At 39.5% G+C, this 22961-nt stretch overlaps 1 protein-coding gene across 2 annotated transcripts in view; it reads right to left on the bottom strand.

The window, feature by feature from the left end:
• Positions 1-22961, bottom strand: part of LOC126164356 (cystathionine beta-synthase) — a 161033-nt gene that overhangs the window by 76170 nt on the left and 61902 nt on the right. For both annotated transcript variants that reach the window (XM_049920233.1, XM_049920234.1), the window contains exon 2: positions 20555-20714. In XM_049920233.1, the coding sequence (XP_049776190.1) occupies positions 20555-20714 (160 nt within the window). The remainder of the gene's footprint in view (positions 1-20554; positions 20715-22961) is intronic.

The raw sequence follows: 22961 nt of genomic DNA, 5'->3' as shown, positions 1-22961 counted from the left end.
CTTCACACAAAAAAAAAAAAAAAAAGAGAATCGCAATTAATACTGGATGGGATTATTTGTAACCGGCAGAACAAGAACTCTTCAGAAAATCTGGACTCTCTATTGCCTATTAGCTAATAACCTGCTTTTCTGTGTGACATAAAATTAAATATAGGATACCTAAAACCAGTAAAGACAAGAGACAGGCAAGACAGCACACATTTCTTCAATCCTTAGGTCCTAGCGATTTTTCTCTCTAAACTTGCTACAGCTTTCCTTTCTGTGAAAGAACTATTACCTTATCAAAGTTCGTCAAACGTTTTGCTACACGAAAAATCGAAATGTCGTCGTCTAATACTGAAAAAGCTGTTAATACAAATAGTACCCACTGGTGTGGTTTCTCGATCTGATTACGTCTATTTTGTCACTGTATGCTGGATAAAACAAAATAGACCTTTCTAATATTACAGCAATTGTAACACACACCAAATAAGCTAGACTGTTTTGGCAATAATGATAATTTTTATAGTACGACAATATAATTCACGAAGTACCAATACGAAATACTATTTGGTCTACTACAGTCAAAAAGCTTCATGTTAGGAAATAGTTTGTTATGCACTAGACCGAAAAGTAGTACAAATTTGGAATCATCATATTCTTCCATAATTTGTGTGATGTCCCCGTTTCTTCTCCTTCCTCATTCTAATAAACAATCTTATCACTAATTCTGTAACTATTCCTATCACTGTCAAAATTCATTCTCCGGTTAACTTTACTAACCCTGCCACAATCACCGGTTTAATTATCCAGCGATTATTCTCTGGTCAGGCGTGGTCGTACAACGCGTTTTCCGCGCAACTCCCAGAATGGAACTTAAACAGCTGCTAGCTGGAGACTACAACTGGCCCTGTCTAATGTAGCGATCTGGCCAACTATTTTCTGTCAGAATTTCACTTTCTTGGATACACCAAGAAGATAATACATGATCTTTCTTACCTGTTAGTCATTTATTTCCACTCTGGTAGTCTGAATGTATGGATTTCGATAGTAATTATAACAACGCTAAACATTTGCAAACCGAATCAACCACATAAACAAGCAGCAGCTGGCATTCACCAGTTCGGCTTTATTCCGCTCGGCTCTATCGCCCCGTCCCGTTTTGTCTGCAGTAAAGTTCATCTCTAGATTCGACGAGGATTCCCCTGGCAGAGACATCACGTACACTATGCACGCATTCCAAAATCAACTTGTAATTCATTCAGAAATCAACTTAGAAGGTGTTCAAAAATGTCCAAAAACCAGCAGGGGTGCGTTTCAAAATTAGATGAATAATTGATAGACCGATGTGCACTGGATGCTAGGCGCTTTGTGAAACAAGGTTTTTTTTCCTCACGAATATGAATTTGCCACGTGCCTCCAAAATTTCCGACCGGTTCAGATACCCCGGTCTGCCCCTCCCAGATCCGGGCCTGCAGCACACGCATGAATATAGCAGCTTGGACGCGCCAGTAATATTTTTCCGGGTACCCCATGTGGCTGGTTGCTGCTACTGCCGCTTACATAGCCAACAGCCACATTTCTGTAACCAGCAGCGGGAGAAGAATCTAATGTAAACAGTTGTGACTTCATGCTCATCGGAGGCAATTGTTGTTATGAAGCATTGCATAGTCTTCCTAAAGCCTATGACACATTTTGCTGTTGGCAGACGCTTGTACGTGCACTGTCTTCTTTTATATGGCGCCTTTCCTTTGCAATTTAAGTTTTATTTTCATTTTTTTCTCTCGTTCATGTTTTAATGCTGTAGTATTATTCTGCAGTAGCGGGATACAGTAATATCCTTTGTTAGAGTATCGGTTCTTACCAGTCAAAATTACAAAAATTTAACTGAAAACTAAAACAACGAAAAATTCCCGGAATTCTAAAAAATTCCCGGGTTTTTCCCGGTTTTCTCCCGGATGAAAAAATTCCCGGGTTTTTCCCGGATCTCCCGGTTGTCCCGGGCCGTATACACCCTGTTTGCTACATCTGTCTTGTCTTTTCAGTTAAGTTTCCTTCACAAATGTGCCTCAGCCATCTACACGCTCATCAGACACTGCCTCTCCATAAGTCCTGGATGGCAGGGACCAGATCCCAGCTGCCATGAGCTCCCCACATCATCCCCTACCTACGTCCAGGGGAGGCACCTCTCCCATGTGGACTCCCATTGGCACTGTGTTTTCCAACATCGGGTTAGCACTGCTGTCTCTCCCCGTGGGGGGAGGGAGAAGATGGTTCTGCAACCAGCACCGTGACATGCCAGTGGCACAATAAGCCTGCCAGCTTTCTCCCTAGGGGAAAGGGGAGGAATATCTTCAGCTATTATTGAAATTGCTCCACCATCTTATTTTTACGGGGGAAGAGACAGCTGTTTGGTGACTATTTCTGCAACCAGACATTAACCAAAGTCCAGTGGGTTGTCGGGCTCCAATCATCCACCAAAACCAGCCTAATGCCCAGCACTTGCTCCAGAAGTACACAAACTTTGCAGAGAATGAGCAAAACAAGGTGGTTTCTCGTCCTTGGTATCTCCTGCAGCCACCAGATGAGGTGCCAGTTTTGCCACCTGCTGAGTGCACCTCATACGACTGTGGTGCTGCAATCACATCACTTGCTCTGCATGGAGATTCTCCCGCCTACATGAGATGTCACTCAATAACTAGTAGGCAGCATCTGCTTATGCTATGAATTCCTGGCAGCCCATTGTTCAGAGAATAACCACTGACCCAGTATCTGTTGCAGGCTCTACAGTGGCTGTGCCCAGAGGCTCACCAGCTGGAGCAAATGCTCACCATTCAGCATTAGCACAGCATATTCTCAGCTATATGTTGGCCACATCCAGGGGCCCAATGAACAGAGCACACACTGAGTTTATGGTAGCCATTGCACGACAACCCAGACACCAGTTCAGACTTGTCGGCTAACAGACAAGTATTAGCTCTTCCTGACGTCACAAAAGAAAACAGCAAAGTACAAGTAGTTGCTGACCAGTGTCAACTGTTGACTGCATCATTAACAATAAACCTTGTCCTTTGTCACCTTGGAAGCCAATATTTTCTTTGTGGACTGCATTCTGCTCACTACTAGAGTGGATACAGCACTACTAGCCCTGTGATGTCTACTACAATGAACCACACAGAGCCCAGGAAGGGGCTCCACATGAATGTTGTCCCAGAGGTGACAGGGAATATAGTGGAGCCATGGGTGGGGGGGGGGGGCAGGGGGAGCAGGGAGGGGGGGGACGGGCAAGGGTTGTGGTGGACCAGCCGGGTGTCGGACACAAGTGGAACAGTAGCTCATCGTAGCTTCCATGTATTTTTTCAGCCTCGACCAGTAGGCATCTCGCCATGCGAAGGATTTCAGCCTGTGGATGATGGAGGTGTTATAAAACTGGAAGCCACAGAGCATTTGGGATGATGACACAGTGAGTTCCCGTCTCATCGTGAAGTAGATCACTGGTTACAACTGAAACATGGTGGGAGACATGAGCCCAGTCCCAGCACTCCAAACAGGCATTTTAAAAAACTGTGTAGTCCACCCATGGAGCATGTGGCACATGATTCACCATAAGAAAGGGTCGTGGTGCATGTCTGCAGTGATTCAAGCAGCCATAATGGAAAACCTTGTCCAAGGAGTGTTTACACAAAAGATTTCCTGCTGGTCAAAGGCCAGGTCTGGTCCCAAGGGTAGACATGGTAAAGTGTCTGCATTTGCATTTTGTACTGCGAGCAGTATTTAATGTATACTATTATATACAGACAGGCATCTTGTTGTTTAACATCGTTACCAAAAATCTTGAAAAGTTATTGACTGATTTACTTCAAATTTTTAATTGATACTCTCATAAACATTCGAACCAACAAAGTTTTTAAAAATATAAATGGTATATAAATATATACAAACTGTATAAAGTGGAACTGTTAGCGAAAATCTCAAAAAGTTTTTGCCAATTTACTTCAAACTGTTACATGACACTATAAACATTCTGACAGACATAGGCTACAAATTTTCTTAAGCAACAATGTACAAGTTTTCTGCTAAAACCAACTGTGAGAAAGAAAATGGTGTGCTATGAAAATGTCTTTCCTTTCTCAGTCAGTTTGTAATATGATAATGGGGCATATATAACATTAGACAAATTATTTCTTCCACACATGTTATTTTTCATTATATATACTTCCAAACAAAATTTGTGTACATAACCATGTGCTGGATCCCCCCCTCTCCCCTTCCTTGCAGTCAGTTAACAGAAAACAGGGAAGTTGTATTTATGGCTTATCAGCTTATGTTTAGAATACTATTATGCAAGCTGAATTGTCTAGAAATTTGTAATGATTCGTGTTTGCGGATTTAAAAAACATGTGAAATACTGTGACAGACCCATCAAAAAGGTCATGTCTCTCTTGCCCCATATAACAATGAACCCAACAGATTTACCAATTAATTTTAAGCAACTTCAGTTGCCAATCAAGGTTTCATTGGCAATAACAGTAAACAAGGCTCAAGTTCAGACGGGGTGGGAGGGGAGGGGGAAGAGGAGATGGATAAAGAGGGTGTGGGGTGTGGGCAGGAAATGGATGTAGAGAGGGGGCAGGAGGAAGTGGAGAGAGATAGGGGGATGAGAAGATGGACAGGGAAAGGTGGGAGGAGGATCTTAACAGAGAGCTGGGGAGTAGGAGTGGATGGGAAAACAAAAGGGGAGGAGGAGATGGACAAAAGAGAGAGAGAGAGAGAGAGAGAGAGGAAGATTAGACATATAGACAATTCCCATATATATTTAGTTATTGTGAAGCATCACCTTGTTTGCTAGTTGGTATAATAACTTTCGCAGCTGAGAAACTGGAGCTGTTACAGTGCCTACTCTGGAAGACAGCAGACAGCCCGAGTTCACGGGAGACAGTCTGAGTAGCACTACCAGTGGTTTGTGGTCTGTAGTGAGTGTAAACTTAGTCCCAAATGTCTCCCTAGGGGTATCGCCTCCTGCGGGCATGGATGTTTGTATGTTCCCTAGAATCTGAGGGCTATGCTGGCTGTATCACAGGTATTGGCAGTGTCTCCCATACCACCCTGGCAGTTGAACCAGACAAAGAATGTCCCACAATGCCCCATGTCTCCTAGCCATTCTCAACGCCCTTCCTCAATTCCCCAGATACTTAACTCAAGGTGTGATGTGATCTGTGCCAAGGGATACATGGGACAGAGGAAAATGTGTCACTAACAGAGCCTCAGGGATACCAGGTGACCTTCCTGAGTAACCAGCCTTGCACCAGGTTGGGTTTCTCTGTTGTTGACGAAATAAAACCCTTATTCTCATGGGACCTAAATGGAGAACAAGTAACAAAGTAACACAAAAACTAAGGAACTTGATGAGACATCGAACACCTAAGTGTAGGGGTTGAAACCGATGGAACCGTTTTCGCAATTGGGTCAAGTGACAGACCAGTCCAAGAAGTGGAAACTATCACTGAGATGTTGGGTTAGATAGAGGTCAAATCCAGAAACCCTACAGATATAAAGGAAGAACTTCAGGCACCAAGAAGAATTGGAGGTATGTTGATTTATGCTTGGAATCTACAGAACTCTGCAACATGCATTTATCTTATAAGAATGGCATTTCATTCTTGCTGACAGAGGACTTTTGTTCCATGGACTTAGTGACCATCAGAATGAAACAATATGAGAAAGGAAGCAGAATAGTACTTCTCCTTCCCAGGAAGTGAGGAGACTAGTAGATAGCTGCTCACAGCAGAATAGATAACTTTTGCTTGGTTGTGATGTCAGTGTCCACAACCTGGTATGGGGAAGCAGTTACGCCAACAGCTGAGGTGATCACCTACTCAAATATCTACTAGAGAGTAATATGGAAATCATGAGTAGGGGTAGGGAACCTATGTTCAGGAACAGAAGAATGGAAGAAGTAATTGACACATCTTTCGGGTCAACTCTAACGAGCAGTTATATCCAATAATGACAAGTAGCAATGGAGCCATCCTTAGATGACGAAATCTATATTATGTTTGAGATTGAAATTGGTCTTAAACAGACTATGACATATAAGAATCCTAGGAAAACAAGCTGGAACTCATATCGGAAAGACCTAAACTTATGATTTTGTGATGGCAGAACTTTGATAAGAAAACGAGTAGGATTTGAGGAAATGGCAGATGCAGTGACATGTACCATTACAATGTCATACTGATAAAACTGCACAAACAGAAATGTATCTTAGTGGAACAAAAATACGGAATTGCAAAGAAAGCAGGTAAGAAAACTTTCAACCTTGCAAAAAAGAAAGGACAATGGGTAAAATATCGGGAGGACTATCAGATACAATCTTGCGATCAAGCAAACAAAGCTATCCTCCTGAAAGATATTCTGTGAGGAAGTGGAAACACAGCTCCTTGTCCTAGACTTCATCATGTCCTCACTACAATACCAACTTATCCAAGAGGTATTCTAAGGAAGGAGGAGGGCGAGCATACAAAGACGGCAAAAGAGAAGCTGGATGTGCTCCTCAAGACTCAGTCCCCGAAATGCACTCTGTCAGATACAACAGACCAAAAATCAGTCTTTGAGAGGCACTAGTTTACAGGTAATCAAAGGGAAAACTGAAAATCTGCTGGAGAATGTGTTGATTTCTAAAAGATCCAGTGGACAATGAGAATGTTTCAACCAATGGCGTCACCATGCCAGATGGAACCTTCAGCTCTACTGCAACAAGCAAGAGAAGATTTAATTAGATTCCTTTGTAGACTGCTTATGGTCAGCTTAGCAAGCTTGGAAGACAGTGTGGGTCGTTTTCATTCCAAAGGATTGATCATACCAAAGCTGAGGATATGAGACTGATCAGTCTGTACTCTTGTAATGTCATTAGAAAAACTCGTTAATTCACACATTAGGGAAGGGAGGTTAACTGAGGGTCCTATACATGTAAACCAACTAACATATCAACCAGGCAAATTGCAAACTTTTTGGGAAGGTGGGAAAATTTCTACACTTTCAGGAAATTGCTCTCTGCACCTTCTTTGATATGGAGAGGGTTTTTAGCAATACAACTTTCAAATCCATGGTTAGAGCTGTGGAAGAGCATGATTCTGAGACAACCGTATGTATGTGGATTAAGGCCACACTAAGTATAAGAAAGGCGGAAGCCACCTTGATGGATGAGAAAATGGTGATCAGTGCCACAAGAGGGCATCCACAAGATGTTGTTTTGTTCCCACTACTGTGGAACTTAATGGTGAATGAATTCATTAAGGAGTTAAATGGCTACTTTTGCCATGGAAATGCAGATGAATTAGTCTACATCTACATCTACATTTATACTCCGCAAGCCACCCAACGGTGTGTGGCGGAGGGCACTTTACATGTCACAGTAATAGCTGGCAAATTTGTTAGTACTGTTAGAACAATGGCACAATATGTACTAAACATTTTGCAAAAATGGTGCAGAAAACAGGATCTATGCATCAATCCCAAGAAAGCTGTTATAATACCACTTACAAGGAAGCATATCCTGCACACATCCTGGGCTCAGTGAAACTCTACCAGTAGAGGAGGTAGTGAAGTATCTAGGCATAACCCTGGACGTGAAAATATCATGAACACCTCTCATATAGAATATATGTTACATGGCAAAATGTACTATTATGAACACTATAAAGGCCTGTGGTAAAAATTTGGTGTTTAAACCCCAGGTATATGTACTGGATACACACCACTGTAATAAGTCGTATCATAATTTATGGGGCTATAGTATGGTGGAATAAAGTAGAGCAGAAGATATCTGCTAAGGGGCTTGGCCAGGTGCAGAGACTGGCCAGCTAAGCCCTAACAGGCAAAATTAGCAGCACACCCACTGCTGGGGTGGAGACCACTACTGTGGAGGCAGCAGCAGGGGCATACAAGTTAAAAACTGGATATCTGTAATATATCCAGACCCTCACAATAATATAGAGAATGTGGTAAATATAGGGATGGACAGGGAAATGCTGGCTAACAATACAATAAATTCCGGTTGCTTCGGTAAACCTTTCAGTGTAACAGTTGGAAGTGGAGAGCAGCAGAAGACCAAACCATGACACCATTCAGAAGACACTGTAAGGTTTACTGATGGGTCGAAAACAGTTGAAGGCACTGGGGCCAGAGTACAGTCTACGCAGGTGAGAGCAATATCTCTAAGGAAGCTGGTCACAACATTCTAGACGGAAATATGCACCATCAGGGTGTGTGTGAAGGAGAATTTGTGTAGGTGCTACAAAGATCATGGCATCTACATCTATTCAGCCAGCCAAGCAGCTCTGAAATCTCTATCAGTCCCAGCAATGATACCATAGGTTGTTGCAGAATGCCATGAAGCCCTTGTGAAACTGCAGGAAATCAACAGGGTATACCTGAATGAAATTTTCAGTCTGCAGCGGAGTGTGCACTGATATGAAACTTCCCTTTCATTCTGGAAACACCCCCAGGCTGTGGCTAAGCCGTGTCTCCGCAATATCCTTTCTTTCAGGAGTGCTAGTTCTGCAAGGTTCGCAGAAGAGCTTCAGTGAAGTTTGGAAGGTAGGATATGAGGTACTGGCAGAATTGAAGCTGTGAGGACCAGTCGTGAGTCGTGCTTGGGTAGCTCAGTTGGTAGAGCACTTGCCTGTGAAAGGCAAAGGTCCCGAGTTCGAGTCTCGGTCCGGCACACAGTTTTAATCTGCCAGGAAGTTTCAGGGTATACCTGCTGTGGATCGCTGATTGCTCAAGAATTATTGGCAATGAACAAGCTGACAGACTGGCTAGGACAGGCACAGCGATTCAATTTATTGGACTGGAACCTGTCCTAACCATCACAAAGGCAATGGCAAAATCAAAATTACGTAGCTGGGTCAGAGAACAGCATGCAAAATATTGGACTATGATCCAAAAACAAAAACATGGTGAGCTAATGCCACAGCAATCTTTGAAGGGAAGTTCTGTAATCCTGGACATGAACAGGAGACAGATTAACCTCATGGTAGGACTTATGACTGACCATGGGAACTTTAAGAAAAACCTATGTACAATGGCATAGAGGAAGAAGCCCCAAAGTGTTGACTATGTGGTGAGGAGGATGAAACCACACCACACCTAATCTTCCAATGCGAACATACAGAATACTCTGGTCATTAAGTTCTGAAGAAATTTTGTCTAACAAGGAACTAGTAAAAGGACTCCTATTACTTTTAAAAGTAACAGTTAGCTAGAATCACAGGTAACAAAATTGCACAATACATTGTTTTGGTGTGGGCGTGAGTGGATTAAGACCATTTTGTTTTTGTCTCCTTGTGTTAATCCAATCAAATTAAATATAGTCACAAACAGGTAAAAACGGAAGTTCTCAACTGGAAAGATTTGCGTAAGCAACGTAGTTAAGAGAGAGTAAACGTTGTGTAGGTGGTCCTGGCACACAGTGCTCATGATAATTAAGCCATCGAGATAGTGCAAGCAGGTAGCTGCTAAGGGGCTTGGCAAGGTGCAGAGACTGGCCTGCTAAGCCAGAACGGGTAGAATTATCAGCACACCCAATGCAGCGATGGAGACAATTCCAGGTATCTCTGGCAGATTGATGGGGTGGAAGAGACTCCAAAAGGCATGCACTTGTATCTATATAAGCCAAAGGAAGTACTGATAACTATGATGCTTTGCGACTTCTCATCCAGTGGGATCTGCAAATATGGACCTTAGAAGAAGACCATGTAGCAATGAGATTTTTGTAATTTTTTATGTATATGGTAGTGAAATTCGCAACGCAAATATCAGTCATTCAAGGCAATTCAATGCAACTCTCAAAAGTTATCGAGAAAATCAACTTTGAACTTTTCTGATGATCTTTAATGTGCTAAATCTAGGATGATTTTTCAATAGGCCACTTGGCTCCGTGGTAGACTGTTGATCTGACACATGGGTAGCACACATTCAGTTCCTAGCCAAAGTAAATTTTTAAAGAAATATACATAAGCATTTCTGTGAAGTGTAAGACATGTAAAGACATATAAAATAACTTGTAATGATTTTTTAATTTAAACAATCATCATTAACAATGTTTTTTAAGACACTGGTAATTAAGAGTTTATATCTACAATGAAAACTGGAATTTTATGTGTGATATGTACTTAGAAACAAGAAGACGTGCATTTTTCATAAAAAAGTGACAATTAGATATGTATTCACTAGCATATATCTGATGAATTTTATATTTGAGTGGTATAGATATTTGAACTGAATGAAAAAAATGAAAACAAATGTAGATGTAGATGTGACCAAAACAAGACACAAACCAGCAATCTAGCAGTTATCAGCCTCAAGCACTACCATTTTATTTTTCATCTTTATGTATTTTATGTATCACGGAAATACTCGCAAAACAAATACCTTTGTTTAAAGGTTTGCACTGGCCAGAAATCAAACCCATACCCCTGACATGGCAGGCCAGCATTCTACCACAGAGCCACACTTCCTGTCTAAATACTGTACTTATTTTATGGTGATAAACACTTCAGTAAACTTCGAAGTCTTTCTCAAGATTTTTTGAGTTGCATTGAACTGCCTTGGGTGACAGACATACTTTAGTTTTGAACTTCACAAACCATAAACATATAAAATTTAGTCTAATTGCCATATGGTCTCCTTGTTAGAAAGACATACACCAGACTAGTTTAGTGTAGGACATGGTATGTTTTAGGTTTCCAATTGTTCCTGATCATTGATTGTTGATCTGAAGTCAATGCATAGTCACAGGGAGCAACTGGGTTTCTTGATGATCACCAGGGAAGTGGTCCAAGTGCTGCTTTTAACAGGTTCATCACATCATCCTCATGGAGGTAATCGATTTCCTGCTTGGCAACCATCAGCAAGGAAAATGGAGACCCATCAGAAATTAGGCACTGCATCTGGGCACAAGGAGATACAAGGCTGGAAACCTGTGGTGCACTCCAGGGAAGACAGATGAGCTTACGTTTGGAGATTTATCAAGGAAATGGTAGTTCCCATAACCACCTAGAAATGGACATCTTAGTTTGCAATTGTGAGGCTGATTAACAACTTATAAGTAAAAGGATCAACCTGGGGAACAATTACATGAAGTTCACCGCTCCTTGATGTGTGCGGAGATTGGTGTCCAGCTGTCCTGACAATTTACAGCAGACAGTTTGGAGGTGGCCATCTTTTTCACAATGGGTGCAGTGCATGCCCAGCAATCTGGACAGTCCACATGTGTGTGCACTGTGAAGCAGCTGGGGTATGATGCAGTTGTTGGGAGTGTAATTACTTTTGAGCCATGAGGCAGTCATTTTCTGACTGAGGGATTTCAAAAGAGAGTGTGATTTTCAAAACATTGTCCAAGCAGTTGTTGCCCAACTTGAGAGCTGCTGTGTATATTCCTGTATCAGAAGCCAACTGGAGCACACATCTTGAATTAAGAAGTCAGCAATAGAAGTCATGAATGCCATTTTTGCACAAGTGAAGTAGCATCAGTGACTCAATCCTTGTAAATCAGTCACCCATGAGTGGTATGACAGACCAGTTTGCTTGCGATATTAATGAAATCTGAGCCACAGTGCAACTGCATGGGACCACTGTGAGTAATAATTCGAAAGCAATGTGTACATCTCCTTGACCCAGTCTGCATTTGATCCTTTCAAAGCTAAATTTCTTATGTTAACAGAATCTTCCGTCTGTTCTTGGTAGAACAACTTTATAATAAATGAAAAGCACCAGTTATTTTTGTTCTACAATATTACTTTTATTTGTTTTTGGCTTACAAGGCCATCTTCAGACATTTACCGAGTATTATCACCAAAGAAGTTACAATGTTTGCAAACAACATTGGAAGAGAAGTAAAACGTCTAGACTTCCTAATCAAGCCGCAAACCAGTTAACAATATAAGTAATATTGTACAACAAAAGAAAACTGTTGCTTTTCATTTATTATTGCTAAATTTCTTGTTGAAGCAACTCAGTTTTCTGCCATTGTTATCTGCTGTTGGAACTGATGTTGGAATTGCTGTTGCAGGAGCAGCTGTTGCTGTTGCTTTTCTGCAAGTTGTACGAGCTTTGGGTCCATGGGACACTGCTAACCTTTTACTTCATCACAAATGACTGTGATCAGAATCTGAAAAAGATTAGGAATAACTCAAAGAACTTGCAGAGACTGACAGAACAATCAGGAGCCATCTACAGCAGTTCGTACAGTATGAACAAATGACAGCTCTAATAGGAAAACTGACAACAGAAAACATGGAAGAATAATAAAGTCCAAACAATAAATTCAAGAGCAAAAACCTAAGGTATAGTGAAATCTAAAACCAAACCAATGGTGTGTAACACATGCAATATGAGGGCACAGAAAATACACAACTGAAGGTCAAGCAGTGATGCATAGCTATATAATGTGGCTGTGAGCACTAATTAGCTGCCTAGGTGGGTATGGCCCTGCAAGACTGGTGCAGCCACTGTTGCAGTGGTGATACTATTCACAGATGTAGCAGTGGTGTCTAGGAGAGTCCTGCATGACCGAGTAAGCGAGCATAAGATAAGAGACGGGTTGAGCACACCCTAACTGGATAGGCTGCCCACACTAGTTCTAGTGACTGAGCATAGAAGCCATGACCGAATACATAGCATGTAACTTCAAACACATTACACATGTCATTATCCATGTGAGAGTGCAGCCAGTACGGACTTCTCATTTGTGGAGTCTCTCTCTCTGTAATCATGCAACGCGAGGAAGCCAGTGCAGTAAGATGTAAGAATGTAACCATGTTTACACATTGAAGAAAAGGGAAGGTCTAAAAAGCCAAGTATGGAGTACATTTCTGTTGATTGTAGATGGAAACAGTGCATCTACTGGGTACATATCATGCATAAACTGCTCCAAATTATTTTGTTTCCAGTTGGGAACCAATCATTTAAAGAAACACAGTTGCAAGAAACCTCACAAACATACAGCCCCTTCAGGGACACTGGCAATAATAAAAAATAGTATTACAGCAAAGTGTGTTGCACTGTGTGCTAAAGGTATGAGACCTTTTAATGCTGTTTCTGGGGAAGGTTTCAGAGAACTAGGCCAAGAATTAATACATCTATGTGCACATTATGGAGAAGCTAACATGGCAGATGTTATGCCACATCCCTCTACTATAAGCAGACATGTCAAAGAACAAGCTGATGAAATGCTAAACAGCATAATGCCTTCTGTTATTGCAGAAGGTATAATAAAATGTGCTGCAACAGTTGATATGTGGACTGATTCACATAATCAGGTGCACTATTTGATGCTCACAACACATTACATTAACACACGTTGGTCTCTTGTGAACAATGTTTTATTTACAACAAAATGCCCAGACGTTAAGAAGACAGGAGTAAATATTATGAAAGAAATTGAAGAGAGGACGACTGATTGGGACATTCGCCGGACATGTTGCACAGTTTTGTTTTTGACTCCGACTAGGGTGCCAATGTAATAAAGGCTTTGGAAAATCATGAAATGACTCCTTGTGCTGCTTGTTGTATAAACACAGGACTTAGCCATAGTTTCAATGATGATAACTTCTTGTTAAATCATGCCCCGAACAAGGCATCAACAATAAATACTGCAAAATGCACTGTAAGATACATTAAGAAAAGTGGCCTCTGCTCGTCTTTGAAATCATCGTTGAAATAAGAGGTCTGCACACACTGGAACAGCTTTTATACTATGCTGGAACCCTTACACCCTCAGTATAATGAAGTTGCTGCTTTGCTGATGGAAAAGGACTCCGCTTACAGATTGCAAGGATATGATAATGAGCTTGCAGGAAAAATTGCACATTTTCTGAGACCATTTAAAGAGGCCACAGATGAATTAGAAGGCAAAAAAGAACTGACAATCCAGTTAGTTCTTCATTGGTTTCACAAACTGCAACAAATTTGCAGTGTCAATGACACTGACTGTCAGGTGAGTAATTACTGCAGTTAAAAGCACTGTTTCATTATGATATATGCTCTGTTTGGAAATGAGACTCATCTTCTACCTGCGATTGTATTGAAATATCATTTTACTTTCCAAATGCTTTATAAATTTAGCTATGTCACATACCCGTTCTTGGAAATGTTACTTTTGTATTAAAAGACATAGATACAGAGATAATTATATATTGTGTGTGTGTGTGTGTGTGTGTGTGTGTGTGTGTGTGTGTGAGAGAGAGAGAGAGAGAGAGAGAGAGAGAGAGAGAGGCGTTGGATTTGTACAGTACAGTGCAGCGAGCCTAGCACCATTCATCAAGTTCCATGCCCTCCAGCTGGTTTTCAAAATAGCTGGACCAGGATACCAGAATGAATTTTATTTCAGTAAATTTCCAGATCACTCAGTTGGAACCAGTACAGTAATTAAGAAATTTATGTGACCAATGACTGAAATAAAATGATGCTGTATCTATGCTGAAACACAGTCATGTGAGTGTGTGACTGTCTGCCTTCTTTTACTTTTTCGTTTGTTGTCCTCAGTGTCAACGTACTGCGTTATGATACTGGCTGAAACATAGGGTGTGGAAGTAGATCAATGACTACTTTAAATGATGTAGCCGACAGGTGCACATTTGCAATTCACAGTTGTTTACTTTCACTTTTCACAACCCCCATATACACATTTAACTTTCGATAAGCCTCATTAATAGTTTGCAGGCAAACCTCTGCATACCGCTACAATAGTTTATTATTGAACATCTACGAGCAGTGAAGACCTAACCACAAAGTTCACAGTTCTTGAAGAAAAAAAAAGGTACATATGGAACAAACACTGTCGTCGTTTTAACACACGGCCTAATTGTGTAACACTTATTTCACAGTTAAGCTGGAGCATTGTTCTTGTTCTAATCAACACAGGTTTCTCATCTGAAACTTGGCCACGGACTGACTGTCTCGGGACCAAAAATTGGCCCTTATATATCCTCACAATAATAGGTACTGAAACAACACATTGTTCAAAGTTAAATTTAAAGAAATTACAATTAAAACTTAACTCATTAAATTAAATGAATACATCAAAAAATTCATTCCTTTTAACAGTTTCTTCTACTACAAGTTTTAGATCGAATTATTTGTTTAAGTGATGAAATTAACAGATATCATTATGCAAACAATACTTTTGACAAAACTGTTAATTACTTTGGAATTAATTAAGAGCTGGCTTTGCTAACATGTTTTTGAATAAGCAAAATAGAGCCTTTAAGAATACTATTAGTTGTTCCTCCAAATGTTTATATTTAATACAGAATTTATATTTGGTTATACATCAACAATAGAAGTTAATTAACAAAACAACTACTGATTTCACCTTGTAACAAAAGATACTAACTATGCATAATCGAAATAAATTACAAAATCAATTACATACATAAAACTAAGCCCAAAATTAGATCTGGTGTTATATTCTTTAAAACTGAGGGCCAACCTTTCTCTTTTATGAAAATGCAGATTATACTCACATATGTTAATAGTAATTAGTCAGAAGTGAAAAATTGAATTTTAGGAGGCAGGTGGCAAAGCAAGAGGGGAAGTAAAATTATCCCGGCTTGCTTCGTCGCAAGTGCAAAGCATCCACTTTGCCTTGCTGAATGCCAATTGAGGCAGACTATTTTCACACACTAATTGATTCACCATGAAGTTTCAGATCACAAAATGGCCCCTTGTGTCACACTGACCATTTACTACTGAGAAGTGAATGTTCTGGCTGAAGGGCAGAAGGATAGACTGATTGGTGAGAACAGTCCTACAGTAAAGTTAATGTGTTTCACTTATTTATTTTATTTTATTTACACGTAAAGTTCCGTAGGACTAAATTGAGGAGTAAATCCATAAGTTTAAGTAAACACAATCAACAATACAACAAGAATCAGCTTAATTTTTCGAGGAACTCCTCGACAGAATAGAAGGAGTGACTCATGAGAAAACACTTCAGTTTTGATTTGAAAGCATGTGGATTACTGCTAAGGTTTTTGAATTCGAGTGTAGATTATTGAAAATGGATGCAGCAGAATACTGCATACCTTTCTGCCGAGTATTAACTGAGTGAAAGCTGCTTATTCTTGGGAATAAGCTAATATCATTAACAAGAAATGACAGTAAGGAATATGTACATTGAGAGGCCAATGTGAAAATACCCAGACTCGTGAACAGGGGTCGACAAGAGGTTCGTCAGCTTACACCACTTATTGCCCGAACCGCCCATTTCTGAGCCAAAAATATTCTTTTAGAATGGGAAGAGTTACTCCAAAATATAATACCATTCAACATAAGCGAATGAAAATAAGCAAAGTAGACTAATTTTCATGTTGAACGATCACTCACTTCAGACACTGTTTGAATAGTAAAAATGGCAGCATTAAGTCTTTGAACAAGATCCTGAACATGGGCTTTCCACGACAGTTTACTATCTATCTGAGCACCTACAAATTTGAACTGTTCAGTTTCCTATCCTGGGTTCAGAAGACACAGGCTTCTGAAGACTTGTGATTCTAAACAGCTCTACCCTGGGCCTAGGTGCCCAAAGAGCATAACTGCAAATGCGACAAATTAAACTTCCCACACAGGAGAAATGGGAAGGTAGAGCCTTATTGTCTAGGGCATTACCTGGAGTCAGGTTGAGAGAATTGACACATACACATCAGCAAAAACTATTTGCAAGGTGTTGTCGAGGTGGCTAGGCAAGTCTTCACATGCATTTTTTTAAGATGGGCACAACTTGATCCCTCTTCCATATGAAGTAATCCCTTCTTTGTATACTTTAACGCATAACTGCGTAACTCTTTACATTGGGTCTCATGAAGACACATGCTCAGAGATCTCACTTGTGCTCACAGTCAAAGTTCCACTGTTTCTGAACTGTAGCCATCTTGTCCTTTTTCCCTGTCATTCGGCCAGGTGGGTAGCTTGTAATGAGGGGAGGGAGGGAAGGCAGTTTAGAGGCTTCTTGGTTCTCTTGAGCAGCAATGTTTGAGTTTTCTTTGCTGCAATCTCCACTGCAACACTGACTAAGAAACATTCCCAAGTGTAAATAAAAGATCTTGATTAAAATTGGCAGGTGGTTAGAGGGGGTAAAAAATGCAAAACCTTTTTTTGCAACTAATTTCATTTTTAAGGAATAAAACTAACCCTGAAAGGTAATTTCATGGTTTCAAAACAATGATATGTAATAAATGTTTTTTTTTTCATAAACGTTGAAAACTGTATAATCAATTTTTTAATAATCTAAAATTTTTCAAAATACCTCTCACCTTAATTAATTTTTAAAAATGACAACTTCTGTAATAACATGGGTTAAAGAAGCCTTTAAGTCACATACATCCATGTGTAATAAGGCTGATGTCCGAAATACCATTTTTGTAAAATGAACTGTATATAATGTGCTGTCAGACAGTCCACAATGTATTTCAAATTATGGCACTCACACAAATCATCTGTGGGGTTAACTGCCACTCTCAAGGCATCTTAGGAAGAAAATTTGGACTTTCACATATGGACAATGTGTCACCTGCTAATATCAGCAGTTAAATTCTCATAATACTCACTCATGCTGTGGTAGTGGATTGTGTGACTTCCTAAACTTTATTTTATTGCTTCTTTTGTCTTTATGACACATTGCAAAGGTTTCATGAAGACTTGGATATTTTTACTGTGATTATTTGTCCACAACATACACTGAATATATGAAAGTAAATAATAATTTAGGTTTTCTAATACCTGGGAAGATAAAATCTATGTTGTACATTGGTAATGATGTAGGCTAACATATAGTACTTTTCATTGAAAACACTTTTTTGTAACAGTAAAGAAACCAGCTCTATTGAAGGGGAAAGATACAGTTTTTTGACACTATATGTCACTCAAAAAGAAAACAAGAAATGAAGGAGAAAGTAAAAAGGTGCTATGCATTGCCTTTTAAGCATTTTTAACATACGTGTATGCACATATTTTTGTCAATCAAATGTTGTGTTGAAGTGTTTGGATGACACTTTTCATATTCTTTCATGTGGAAAACTTACTGACATGCTGTCAATATAATTCAGTATTAATTTTTGCTTGCCCATTAATGAACTCTCTTACTATTACTAGTTCTTTAATGTTGATACTATGACATACTGTAACACAGGTAATGTCTCGTAGCATTACTTTCACTATTCTGTATTGTCCTAAGTGACCAGATGATATGTCAGTTTTCTGTCTAGTGTGAAGACATCTCCATTTTACGGTAGTCTGGTCCATTAAATTGACATTCATTGTGAACTGACCTTTGTATGCTTCAGACCAAGTATTATGTTTTGAAGACTTTTTACTCCTACAAATATATACAGCACTACATGCCGAACTGTGTGGTCAACAGTGCAGTTAATACAGTATATTGAAGATGAACACAATGTTTCTCCTTTGTGACCTGTTCTCACTTAAAACTCACTTGGTTTTAACATTACATGTGAGTGTGACTGAAATAGTGACTTTTGAAACATTTTAAAAGGAAGTGTAGGGAAGATGAAGGCTGCTGTAGTAAATTCTCAGACTAGTGTCTTCAACTTTAAAACAAATCCTACTGCCTTCTGAAGCTCACTTTTTATGTCCTTCATAACATTTTTAATGTCAATGACACCTGCCAGCTTCCATTTTTGTAAAATTCCATTCCATTTGAGAGACGATGGATGACTTATTGTAAGGAATTATTTGACACAGCCATTTCTTTTATAGTATAGTCATAACCAGTTTCAGCCTAGAATGGCCTTCTTCAGACACTATGAGCAGAATTTGGCGAAGAAGTGTTCGTGCAGTGTCAACTCAAACATTACAACACATAAAATGCCATCCATAGTATCTGAAGATTACCATTCTAGGCTGAACCCAGTCATGATTTTATCATAAAAAAGAACTGTGTCAAAAATAAAAAAAAACTCATTCCCCCCTTTTTGTTTTAGCACATTTGTCTCAAGATCATTCTGCCTTTGTCATAATTGTGTGTGTGTGTGTGTGTGTGTGTGTGTGTGTGTGCGCAGAAAGGTGATATTGTTTCAACATATCTTCTTGTTCTCACTGGATGATTAAAATCATACTCTAGGAAATTACATACATTCCACTACAGCCTCCATAGATGACTTATCTTTAATCAGATCACCTACCAGAACCCATTTTTTAGGTTGGGTGTTAGTGCTGCTACAATTACCATCCATATTGCTGCTTTTGTGTAAATTAATAGGGCAATTTTGTTCCTTCGTGCTATAAATATGCTATAGAAGGAAGATCAGGACTCATGATTTTGTGAATAACGAGGTCACTAGAAATAAAACATGTTATGATAGGGCAATGAAGGAAAAGGAAATCATTCATGGTCTCTTTAAAGAAATCATTCTCACATTTGACTTAATCAAGTTAGAGAAACAATGAAGAATCTAAACATGGTGGCCAGATGGGGATTTGCAACTCACTCTCACTGGATGCAAGATGAGTCTCTTTTCACAACTACACCATTTTGCTCGGTGCTAGGTCACCTTAAGCAAAATCTCACACACCTAAACAAGCTGAATATGACACAAGTGCAGCTGATGTCCTACAGCTTGCTTACTAATGATTGTTTCACATCAACAGTCACCTGCCCCATCAATATATAGCACACACTGGGGTTATGTTTTTTTTTTTTTTTTTTTTTTACTATAGATGTTTGTACCATTCTTGTAATTTTGACAGTTAAACCAAGATTGGAGAGTAAGATGTTTTTATATATGGATATTTGTACAATTCTTTTAACTTTGACAATTAGGTCATGACCTGTTTCAGATACATGACCAGTCCCCAGTTAAGGAACTCCAGATTCACCGAACTTGCAAACAACCACAAATTGCCGAGATCCCCGAGGTGCTCTCCATTTCATAACTCAGATGTATGGAACTTTCAAAAAGAAATTATTATGTCGCATTATTGACCAGAAGACTCCATATTAGGTTGTTTGACTGGCTGGTGCAAGACCCTATTTGGTGCCACTTTGGCAACTTCAACATTAATGAAGATGAGATGAAGTAATTCAGTAAACATTATCACCAGTCTCTGAGTGTAGAAAATATCAGACCCAGCTGGGAATCAAACCCAGGTCCCTGTGATCCAGAGGCAGCAATGCTACCCACTTTTTTTTATCTCATTTTGTTCATTCTCGTTCGTTGCATCTGTTCGGGGTGGATGTCGTAATACACCTGTTTAAGTTTGTCGTTGATCCATTAACTCAGTTTTTTTTTTTTATTATAGAGGGCAGTTAACCCTCTGACCAAACACACTGAGCTACCACGCCGGCAACCACTAGACCGTGAGCCGTGTTATTAATTACCATGGAGCATAGCCCCCAGAAGCTAAAGCTTTTAGTCAGTCATGCAGCATGTTTGGATACACACTACCAGTGAAAGGCTGGTACCCAGTTTAAAACCCATTTGAGTATACTGTCTAAAACTGTCACACATAAGCAATACAAAAGATGATAGTCTTAATTTATGAAGTGATGACTTACAGTTTCTCCAAAGAGTGTGGTGTTGTTTTCCCATCAGCACCGAGATGCCAGGTACAACGACTTGGCATATTTGGCGGAACAAAACTTATCTTTTCTGCTGCATGGCCTTGTTTCATAACCACTGGAGCCGGTGGTATATTTGATGCCATCTTTGGAGATGCTGCAAAAACAACAGGTAATTTTAACTACAAAAGTAAGAGAAATTAAACTGAAGGACTATGCTTTAGGCACATGTTAGTAGATTATACTGGCTATCACTGACAGAATTAAGAGAAAATAAATTCACATGCATTGTTTTGCACAAATACTGAAGAATAACTTATTAAAGAACGTGTAGCAAGAAAAAGTATATTTTACAGAATCACCCTGAAATTACAAAGAACATCAGTAAATAATCTCAACCAAAAAATAACCATACACAACATACTTAATAACATAGTTTATGCCAGTAGCTACACTGAAACAAACAGAAATGGCTGCAATGCAAGCTTTCAGTTTTTATGTACCCCTAAAGCTATTAATCAATACTGTATGTCCCCCAAAAGTTATAATTTTCTTTTTTTAATGAAGTGTTTGGGAGAAGTCACATGAATCCTACCACAATGTTATCCATGTGTGACTAAATGCAAGTGGAATTCTGTCATCAGAACAATTTACTACTACATCAAAAAAGTATCATCTATGAAAAACATGATTTTACAAGAGGAATTGTGTTATGTCCTCAGTATGACTGATGACCAGTACTGACCGTTTCACAATTTCTTGTAACTAGCCTTACTAACTACTCATTGTCTGTCTAGCATGATGAGCCTGCCTTCTTACAGTCATAAGCTCAGGTCATGTTATATGATTTGTGACAGCCAGTCATTTTTGTGGATAATTTTGAAAATTGTTCAAGTAACTACTCTTTCTACAATTTTCACTAGATTCTTTATTAAACACAATACAATCATGATGTCATACAACACAACACCTTTATGTCACAGGTCAAAGCCAACAGGTGGGATCAGACACCTCCATTGCAGGACACTATTTATTTTAATTTTTAAGAGATTATTACACGCCGTGGTAAACTGGTTGTTACGCAAGCATATTGTACTAATGTTACAGGAGCTTCATAGGTTTTTTTTCCCATGGCTTTGTGTCTAGTGACATACACATTTTCCTGTAAGCAGTCATGATGGCAAGTAAGAAAATTAAACAGAATCAGATGGAAAGCTAGGAGTTTTATTTGATTATGAATCAAAATTTCTCAAGTTAAGTCTTCCATCAGTTGTCTTACATGTAATCTTTCAAACAGTGCAGGAATGTCTGATCCCCAATTGCGTCACCTGCCAATACTTTCTGTCTCTCAACATATCTATAATTTTCATCATGCAGAATTTGTTTCTGCTTTTGTTCTGTCAGAATTTATTACCATAACGGTACTACCTTCTTGAAGTAATGTGCATTATCAGGCAAAGTCAAGGTGGGACAGTGTTATCGACATTGTATATGGTAACATTTAAATGGAAAAACAAACGCATCCAGGCAATAGACATACACACTACAATTCCACACATGCATATGGAGTACAGTTGAAATCTGTGCCACTTTAAAAGGTACCCCTTATGAGGGTAGTATTCCTCATCAGTTTTTTGAAATTTCAGAAAGCCCTGTTTCCAGTTAGTAATTATTTTTGTCTCGTTCTAACGGGCAAAAATGCTGTTGTAGCACATATCTCAAAATGATTTTTATATGAGACTCCACAAAATACTTTCTGTAAGTGTTTTTGCTATTATGTGACAGAGCAAAAAATGGGGGGGGGGGGAGGGGGGGATGCAGAGCAGTGCAGTAAATGGATTCCTCTTTTCTGCACGACATTTAATGTCCTTCCTATGAGGAAGCAATTAGGAACGGAACATAAACTCACATAATTTCAAGTTATATGTGTTTCAGAAAAGGGTGGCGCGGTAATAGATAAACAGAAAGCTACTGCCAAGATAAACGCTGACAATTTTAAAGCTGTCTCACTTCTTTCTACTAGTAGCAGATCAATAACGTCCAGTAGTGTATCTATTACAGCCTATTCTCCTACATACGGTAAGTGAAGCAATACTTTTAAATAAAATCATTGCCTCTATGCTACGGCTGTTTAAAATATTACGCCACGCTCAGTTCAGTTCAGCGGGTATCATACTTATCTGCAAAGCTTTTTTTACGGCTCTGCGAGTGGCCTTGAGTTTTTGTTCGCTGCTGTAAGCGAGGGGGAACGGCGAGTAGATTAAAGATGGCGTACTCATTCAAGTTTGCGAAGGGTCGATATAAGGGATGTGCGTGCGCCGGAGCTAAAAGCCGCACACAGCAACATGCCTCGAGCGACTGCGCTCACAACCCTTAACAGGACGCCACAAATCTAAACCGCACT

Source organism: Schistocerca cancellata, chromosome 1, assembly GCF_023864275.1.
Source record: "Schistocerca cancellata isolate TAMUIC-IGC-003103 chromosome 1, iqSchCanc2.1, whole genome shotgun sequence".
Taxonomy (NCBI): domain Eukaryota; kingdom Metazoa; phylum Arthropoda; class Insecta; order Orthoptera; family Acrididae; genus Schistocerca; species Schistocerca cancellata.
This window is presented reverse-complemented; position numbering and strand designations above follow the sequence as displayed.